Here is a 9,758-nt window from a genome sequence, read left to right on the forward strand (position 1 = left end):
GTAATGGGGTATACCAGGCCTTTGTAGCCCCCTGCTTGAGGCCATGCAGTCCTATTACACCAGGAGTTCTCGAACTGGAGTTATGACCCCTCAAAGGGTTGCAAGATTATTACATGGGGAGTCACAAGCAGTCAGCCTCCACCGTAAACCTTGCTACACCTCACTGATAAGAGTGTTAAATATAAAAAACAATGGTTTTAATTTATAAACTGGGTGGCACCCAGAGGCTTGTTCTGTGAAAGGAGTCACCAGTACAAGAGTTTAAGAATCACTGTACCACCTCTGCCCTATGAAAAGATAGGTTCTATAGGCCCGACTAGACAGACTACATGGCAGAAGCCAATCAGAGCCCAGCAGACTCAGATAAAAGGAGCTACAAGGCCCAAACGGGTGAATAGCTGTCTCTGACCAGAGGAGCTGGGAAGGGTGCTCCTCTGTGGTCACAGGAGTGCTAGAGAAAAGCATAAGGCTTCCGGTGGTATTTGCATTCAGAGAGGAGGAAGACGCTCCGAGAACTTAAGCTCTGAGATATGGCAAAGAGAAGGGTGCTGCATGGGGAAAGGCCCAAGGAATAACAGCAGCAAACTGGAGAGAGCAGTTAGTGGCTGCTGGGTGTTGGGACCTGGAGGAGCCGGGTGGGGCAGGTCCCTCACCAGCAAGTGCGGGAATGACCTAAACATTAGAAAGGGGGCACATCTAGTTTAAACGCCCAAGAAAAGGGGTTAATTTTAAAAGGCCAAGGAGCAGGGCTGAAGTCCCAGGCGAGACTCTTTACTAAAAGCATGAGAAAAAGGCTAGACTCAAAAGGTCCACAGGCATTGCTGAACACACTGCTAAGGGCACACTGATGGAACCGAGTTACCCTAGAGGGGATTCATACGGACTGTGAGACTTAGCTAAAGAGCTAAGCCATTGAAGACCCACAAATCTGCAGTGAGATGCAAGAAAGGTCTGCAGTACCACACCCAGCCATTAGGAAGCACTCAAGAGGTGAGCGCCCTGTCCTACTCTCCTATAGAATTCTATAGGATGCTGGAAACACACTCTCCATTGCTCTATTCAATTTTATCGGTGAGATCCTCAGGTGATGTAAACTGTCACCACTTCACTGGCTTCAGTGGGTTTCTCCCTATTGGTTTTTAGTGTTATTTCTGTAAACACATGATAAATTTCTTTAGCACTCTATTGGTTTCTTCCCTATTTAATGCTGTAGGACTTTTCCATTTAGATACATTTAAAAAATGGGAAAACTATTCCTTATGCCTAAAAAAGTCCATAACATGTCTGTTCCTTAAGAAGCATGAACAAATTAGAACTGGATATAGTTTAACTTTAGTACAAACCAAAACAAACTTTTACAGCTACCCTAACAAAAATACTGATGTGATGACACTTAGAATGTTTGTTATTAATGTAAACTGTTGTACAAAACCTTGCATATTTTCTGTATTTAGCTTTAACATTTCAAAGACTTAAAAGGATAACATATGCAGTAGTGAACTGACAGCCAGGACTATGAAAATAATTGCATATGTATCCCTTAGTACCTTTTCCTCTCTCTCATGTAACAGTCTGAAGCTCTCCTTTTTATCACCATCTGAACCACAATGCAAACTGTCCATGCGCTGCAGAAGATCAAATAATTCTGTTTCCTTTTCTGGTCTTGCAGATGCTGCAGGTAATCCTTTTTCTTCTTCAGATTCTCCTTCTGTATCAGTGTGAGCTGTAATATAGCTAAAATTATAGAAATAACTCAATATTCTAAAAATATTGACAAAATATTCTATGGTAATTAGTGCCAGTTCCCCAACTTTAAAGAAGTTAGCTCAATTCCTGATAAGTTCAAAAACATTTTACACTATAGTATCTCTATTCTGAATTGGAAAATAGATTAATTATCAATAGCATATTAAGCAAATAATCTTGATGTATTCTGCCTAACTAAGAATCTGCAAAACATGATTGCCAGAGGCATTTCCTAGTGGTTAGAGCATAGGAATACTGTGAGTTCTTACTCTGTTTTCAACACTATCTTTGGAGCTGTCATGGTCCTGTTACCAGATGTGTTCATCAAAAGTAGGGACCTATCAAATTCATGGCCATGAAAAACACATCATGGACTATGAAATCTGGTCTTTTGTGTACTTTTACCCTATACAATACAGATTTCACAGGGGAAACCAGTGTTTCTCAAACTGAAGGTCCTGACCCAAAAGAGAGTTGCAGGGGGGCCCACAAGGTTATTTGGGGGAGAGAGGGTTGTCACGCTTACTTCTGTGCTGCCTTCAAAGCTGGGTGGCCAGAGAGCAGTGGCTGTTGGCCAGGTGCCCAGCTCTGAAGATGACATCTCGCAGCAGCAGCACGAAAGTAAGAGGAGCAGTACCCCAAATCTCCTACAATAACCTTGCAACTGCCCCCAGAATTCCTTTTGGGGTCAGGACCTCTACAGTTACAAAACAATGAAATTTCAGATTTAAATAGGTAAAATTGTGATTTTTAAAAAAAATCCTATGACCATGAAATTTAGCAAAATGGACCATGAATTTAGTATGATCCTAATCATAAGACCCTTTAAGGTGCTGCCAGGAATGGCTGAGGATAGTTTAAATAACTTATATTGTGCACAGTGATATTTAGTTCCTGAACAGTCATTTTAAGTGATCATTTTAAGAAAGCTACCAGAATTCAAATTACACTGTATCTTTACAGTTTGCTTGGATACTTTAATAAAGTATGCAGCTGCTTATTGTATAACAAACATTTCAAGTATTGGCACTGTAGTTTATAAATCTAAATTAACCCCTCGGTATGAGGAAAAAAAGAGGAATATAAAGCTGTTTGATGACAAACTGAAAAGCAAAGAGAGGTGGACAAAATAAGTGAAATATTCAGAATAGAGTCAGGCAAAAGGGGATGTTTTGTTTCACTACCAACTGAAAATGTTTGGAGTTAGTGTAAAGTTGCAAAGAGCGCCAACTGATGGGGAATCAAGGTCTCAGTGTTATCTATGATCATTAATGATAACTAGCAGAAATAACATCTCCCCCATTTGTTGTTGTTGGGTTTTTTTCCTGCAAAACATTCCCTGTTCAAGGCTGAAACACAGACTGATTATTGCAAGGCTGAAACACAGGCTAGATTATTGCAAGATGTTCGCACATAAGCAAAAAATGCCAAGGTCAAGTTTGTTCTGAGAAGCACTCATGTCAGTCACAGCAAGCCCATCACAGAACTCCAAAGGGTTTTATGTAAACCTGACAATACAAAGCATCAGCTCAGATGACCAGATCACACATGACCATTTTTCTACAACTTCACTTGAAAATCTGTAAACATCTCATGGCTGACCAATATTTTGTGGTGGAAATCATAACAAGTGAATAAGCTTCATCATAATAATCTCAATGATGGCTCAAAAGAGCAGTTTTTTCCAAAATTTGGTGCCGTGCAGACGCGCCAAATTTTGAAAAAGCCTCTTTTGAAAGTAAATTGAAAAAAAGATTTGCAATTTGTCTACTGCAAATTGCATATCTTTTTCTGATTTAACAGGGCAGTCTACACATAGCCATACATAGCTTCACATGTTAGTAACCCTATTCACACAGAGCAATGGGAATATTCAAATGCATAATTTAAGCTTCTGCTTAACTGTTGGCAGGACTGAGGAACATTTACTTATACATTTCATTTACCTATACATTTAGTCACTGACTGTTCTATCCTCCTCACATTTATAAAATATTTTAAATATCTGCAGTGGGGATGTAAGCAACTAATCGACTATCCGATAAGCATAAGCTTATTGGATAGTCAAATAGTGACTCAACTAGTCGCTCCTCCACCCCCACCCTGTTGCCACCTCTATCAGAGGCATGGGTGGAGGGTGGGGGGGGGGGAGAAAGAGAGCAGGAGCCAGCACAGGGGGGAGCCGTCTTAAAAGCCAGTTCCCTCCAGCACCATCTCCATGAGGTAGAGGGGTAGAGGGGCAGAGGCGTAGCAGGGGACCAGGTGTGAGACGGAAAACCACTGCGCCTCTGCTTTTTAAAAGCATTAGGAGCTGCCAGGTTCTTAATACATTTAAAAAGCAGAGGTGCAGTGGCGAGGGGACTGGGCACGAGCCAGGAATCATTGGTCTCGGCTCGCGCCTGGTCCCTCCCCACCACTGCCCTTTAGCCTTTTAAATGTATTAAGAGCTATGCACACTGACACATTTCAGAAGGAGCTTCTTTTTAAACATCCCATCTGATGCAGTGGTGATATGGGATACCTCCAAGAGAAGGTTAAGAGCAGTGCTGTGTAGGAGCTACAAATTATGTTACATATAATTTTTCATTTTTTTTTCAGAATTTGTTTTCATTCTGAATAGGAACAAACCCAAAAAATTTAAAATTCCAGGCAAAATATAATTTTGGAAAAAAATGTTTCAAGTCAATCAAAATGGGACAGTTGTATTAAAATTGAAACATTTTATTCTGATGTTGACTTCCAAAATTTTATATAATAATAAATTTCAAAATTAAAAGTAATGTTGAAACAAAATGTTGAACCATTCTATCCCACTTGTCCCAAAATGCTTCATTTTCTTCTGACCAAAATTTCATCGAAATTAAGATATTCTCAGGTCTGTGTAAATCAGCCAGAGCCGGGTACAGGATCTGGTCCTACTGATTTGGAAAACTTTTTCAGATGTGGAGATACAGAATATTTAATGACTACACATGAAACATAAATTAGGCTGCTGTTTACAGAACATATATCTACATTTATGGTACTAAAATGTTGTTTGCATGCCTATTTTAAGGTGTATTGTGCATGAAATATTTTAAAGACTTACCCTCCTTCACTGTCTGCCTCCTCAGAGCTGGTGGTTTCTGTTGCACTATATGCTGTCTCGGCTCTTCTTCTTTTGGTTGCTCTGTGTGAAGGACTAATCCGCCGAACATCAGCCTTTCCTTGCAGCTCATCTCGAACAAGCTCTTCCAGCTTTGGAACAGCTTCTTTAAGCAACTTCACCTCTCTCTTCAGTTCTTCTACACTCAATAGTAAGCCATTCAATTTTTCCAGTATCTGAAGCTGTCTTCCTTGCTCATTACGAGTTTCATTTTGCAAATCCACAGAATTAAATTTGTTGTGTAAATCCAGAAATGCAGGCAATTTCACAATTGCCCCAGGTTTTCGGATCTTATGATACCAAACCAGGACCAAACTTATTCCAGCAGCCCCTGCCATGATGCCCAATATCAGGCTTTTGTTTTCAGAGTGGGACATTTCTCTGTTTGTCTGAAAATGAAGGAGGGAAAATGAAATCATTTGCACCATCAGAAATAGTTTCTTACTCTTAAATCATAAATCTAAGACTATACCAGCCAGAAGATACTGTATATATTTAGGTATCACATACATCCATTAGCTTCAGAAGTAATAAAATATTACCTATCTGCAATGTAAGTGACAATGTTGCAAAGACCTTAATTTAGATACTTCCCATGTGCCACAAACACGTGTGACTTAATCTGTTACAAAACTCCAAAGAAATTAAGAGAAGAAATCTGTGTAGTTTGATGTTACACATTCCATTGTGTTTGAACTGCAACACTTTCTAGAATACTTATTTACTTAGGGTATGTCTACACTATCCTCCTAGTTCGAACTAGGAGGGTAATGTAGGCATACCGCACTTGCAAATGAAGCCCGGGATTTGAATTTCCCAGCCTTCATTTGCATAAGCGGGGCGCCGCCATTTTTAAAACCCCGCTCGTTTGAACCCCGTGCAGCGCGGCTACACGGGGCATGAACTAGGTAGTTCGAACTAGGAAGCCTAGTTCGAACTACCTAGTTCGTGCCCCGTGTAGCCGCGCTGCACGGGGTTCGAACGAGCGGGGTTTTAAAAATGGCGGCGCCCCGTTTATGCAAATGAAGCCCGGGAAATTCAAATCCTGGGCTTCATTTGCAAGTGCGGTATGCCTACATTACCCCGCTAGTTCGAACTAGCAGGGTAGTGTAGACATACCCTTAGGGATTTATATGTTCACAGCATCTTACAAAACTTAAGCCGGGAGTGTACAAAGACTTTTGTGTATAACTTGAGATTTGACCCACACTTCATGCACTTAAAAGGTACACACATATATAAGTATTTGGGAGGTCAGTTCTGCATGCAGATCTGTTCCCCCCCCCCCCCCCCCCCCGCCACCCTGCAGTGCCCTCAAAGAAAATAAAAAAGGGCTCCCTTAGTTTGCATTTTTCCCACATGCAAAATACCTGGCTATGGCATTATGGAATGGCACAAGCCTATTTCACGGCAGGCACTGATGTAGTGTATAAAATGTCTATTGTACATATACAGAGGCTTAAAAAAAAGCTATGGCTTGTATCTGCCTAATTTTAAAATGTTATTTTTAAAGAAGCACAGTAATTTTCCTGTTGTGGCCAGTTCCATATTTGACAGTTGTCTGAGAGATTTCCATGCACCGAAGTAGTCAGAACAACATTTTTAGGAGTAGTCAGAACACCGTTATCACCCCCTGGGTCAAAAGTCAGCCCAAAGGGAAGGTCTCCAGACTCTAGAGAAGTTCACCTGGCAGATTGAGCCCAGAAGGAGGCTATTTGAGACACGCACAAATCAATCAAAAGAGGGGCCGTTAGAGGAGTCGAGGAAGGTGCACCAGCCCCAGCTCGGAGGGTCACTGCGGCTCTCACTCCCCCCCGGGGCAGGTTAGCCAGGGACGGTGCGCAGGGCACAGTCCAGAGGCGGGTGACTGACACCCCCGCCAGACCCGTCCCCCGGGGGAAGGCGGGAGCCAGACCCTGCCCGCGGGGGCAGCTGCACTGGCCGAGCAGGCGCCTTCTCAGCAGGCAAAGGGCGCGCAGGCAGCTCCGCAGCCCGATCCCCGGGCGGGTGCAGCCCCGCAGCGCTGCGCGGAGTCCTGCAGCCGGGGGCGACGGCGGGACCCCGGGGTGCAGGCAGCCCGGGTTACGTACCGGGCAGCGCGGGGCTCCGGCTCGCAGAGCAGACGCGGCTCCGCCTGTGCGGACGGAGGGGGCGGGCGCGGCGCAGGGGCCGCCCCGGAGCTGCCGAGACCCGGATGGGCCGGGCGAGCGGGGCCGCGCCGGGGCTAGAGACCCTCAGGGCTGCGGCCAGCTCCGAGCCGTCCGCCCGCCCGGGGGCAGGGAAGTAGCGCTCCGAGGCCTGGCCTGAGACCGCCTGTAAAGCGCCCAGTGGTCTCGGGCTGGGCCGTGCGCGGGCCGGCTGGCTCAGGGACCCAGGGTGGGGGTGGCGCTTCGTAGCCAGCCCCCCTCAGTGAGGGCGGTGGGCCTGCAGCAGTGCCCTTTGGGCAGGGCTGCTTGACAGGCAGGGGGCGGGGAGCCATTGAACCCCATCGCATAATGGAAACCGCTGCATGCCAAGAGTTGCAGTAGCCTCCTCCCCCAGTGCCCTAGTTCCAGCATTTATGGTTACTGGTGGCTGGCGCTTCAGAGAAAGGAAGCCAAAGCAGGGCAGGGATTTTGCAGGAAACATAAGAATGGCCCTCCTGGGTCAGACCAAAGGTCCATCTAGTCCAGTATCCTGTCCGCCGACCTGGAGCAATGCCAGGTGCCCCAGAGGGAGTGACTAGAAAAGAGAACCAGCAGTGATCCTTCTCCTGTTATCCATTTCAGCCTCTGGCAAACAGCAGCTAGGGACACCGTTCTTACCCATCTTGGCTAATAATCATTGATGGACCTAACCTCCATGAATTTATCTAGTTCTTTTTTGAGTTCTTCTAAAAGCCTTCCCATTATTTGGGATATATTTTTGATTATTCATGTTTCCATGGTGCCTCAGTCCTGGACCAGGATCTTACCGTGCTAGGCGCTGTGTGAATAGAACACGAAGCTGGCTCTTGTGTCAGAGAGCTTACAATCTGAGCATAGGACAAGAGACTGGTAGATCTGGACAGATAGCTGGGAAGGACAAGGACACAATATGAGAGTAATGGTCAGCATGACAGCCAATGGTCTTGTCATGACAGCAGCTGAGTCACTGTGCAGTTTTTGTAGGCATTACAGTAAAGGAAGGTTTTGAAAAAGGATAATGAGGTTGATCTGCGGATGGTGAGAGTTAGCACCTCTCAAGCTTGAGGAGTGGCATGAGAGAGAGCACCAGGTGCTTGAAAGTTTAACTGGAGGGCAACAAAGGCAGTGGTAGCAAATGAGAGTCGATAAATGGGATGGGGTTAGGTCACGAAGGGAAAGAAATGACACATAGCTAATCTTTTGGTACAATAGAGAAAGGGGTGCTATTTCCTCACAGGCTTTTACATTGCATGGTGCACCCACCCTCATACACCATACTTTGATTTTTAACAGGACTATTCACAGAGGTAAAGTTCTTCTTCAGCCCACAAAAGCTCATGATGCCATCTACATGTTTTGTCTATAAAGTGCTACCAGACCATTTGTTGTTTTTTTGTACAGACTTAACTCGGCTACCCCCTGAAGCTTCATTCTAAACTAGTTTCCTCTTGAGCCAGCCTCACCTTCCTGCCTGCCTCCTCCTACAAATTCATTTGTGCCCCTTGGATCTGGTTAACCTCATGCTCTCCTAAGCAAGTCTGATCTGGTCTAACACCTTTCCTCTGATCCTCCCCATCTGGACTGGACTGGCTTCCATACTTCAGGGGGTGTGATTTGGACTTCTGAAGTCTCATTTGGTTCTTATACAATTAGACCTCTAGCTGGGCTTTCTGATGCAGATATTTCTTAGGGGCTGGCAGGGCTTGGAACTATTGTTAGTAAGTCAGAGGAATGAATGTTGGGACTGTGAGGTAATAAATTATGAAAAGTTGGCAAGACACGTAAAGCTGTAAGGGCCAAGTTTTCAGCCTGTCTCCAACTAGTGAATGGCCGCAGTCATCAGTCCCTGAAGGATGTATGCTTTTATTTAAATGTAAACATAACTTTTTGCAATGAGGACCTGCAGCATTTGAACTGAATATAAACCAAAGCAGCCTTATCTGGATAAACTAAAACAGGGGTGTCCAAACTTTTTTCAAAGAGGGCCAGATTTGAAGAAGTGAACATGCGTGAGGGCCGACCATTTTGCCTGACATTCTTTGAACCATTAAAATTAAATGCAAATTAACTATTTTATGCAAAGTTTATTGCAAACGGCATACTTTTCATTTCGTCACATGGATGACAAATCTAAACAGGTGTTAAATCACTCTGCCTTTCATATCTGAAGGCCAGATGAAAAAAAAATCCAGGAAGCTGAAATATATGTCAGGAACATTGTAAAGTACATTACATATTATCAACTTTTAAGTTCAAAAAATATGAACAGGAACATAACACCAACTATACATGTTGTGTCCAAATATATTTATAACAGATTTAGACCAACTGACATTAACTGAGATTTTACAATGTATTCATCTCAATTGAAAAAAAAACTTGCCTACACTAATGTGAAGGGTGAAACTGAGATCTGGACTGCAGCACAGGAGAGCGCAGGGCATGCTGGCCTCACGGCGGCACGGGGGCAGGGCGAACCCGCAGCCAAGCGGGGGAGCGGAGCTGCGGACGTGCCCTACAGTGCTGGGTCTAGTACTGCGGCGGCGGCGGCAGCGCGGCCCGAAGCGGCGTGCTGCGCTGCGCGCGCCAGTTGAAAAGAACACCGTGGAGCCGGGAGAAGCGGGGGCCGTATTAAATCCGACCGCGGGCCGCAATTGGCCCGCGGACCGGACTTTGGACATGCCTGAACTAAAACAATACTT

General features: G+C 44.7%; 1 protein-coding gene across 4 annotated transcripts in view; it reads right to left on the reverse strand.

Moving 5' to 3' along the window:
- RMDN2 (regulator of microtubule dynamics 2) overlaps nt 1-7,236 on the reverse strand; it is an 87,845-nt gene extending 80,609 nt beyond the window's left edge. For 2 of the 4 annotated variants that reach the window (XR_012902853.1, XM_075924967.1), the window contains exons 1-3: nt 6,982-7,236; nt 4,835-5,280; nt 1,548-1,734 (exon numbers count right to left, since the gene is read on the reverse strand). Coding sequence is in view for 3 of the 4 variants with exons in the window: in XM_075924967.1 (XP_075781082.1) it covers nt 1,548-1,734; nt 4,835-5,268 (621 nt within the window). In the remaining variant the exon portion in view is untranslated. Of the gene's footprint in view, nt 1-1,547; nt 1,735-4,834; nt 5,281-6,577; nt 6,913-6,981 lie in introns of those variants that run through there. The other 2 variants (XM_075924966.1, XM_006131305.4) reach the window with 2 other exon arrangements.
- Between the last annotated feature and the right edge of the window lie 2,522 nt (nt 7,237-9,758).

Source organism: Pelodiscus sinensis, chromosome 3 (assembly GCF_049634645.1).
Source record: "Pelodiscus sinensis isolate JC-2024 chromosome 3, ASM4963464v1, whole genome shotgun sequence".
In the NCBI taxonomy this organism is placed as follows: Eukaryota; Metazoa; Chordata; order Testudines; family Trionychidae; genus Pelodiscus; species Pelodiscus sinensis.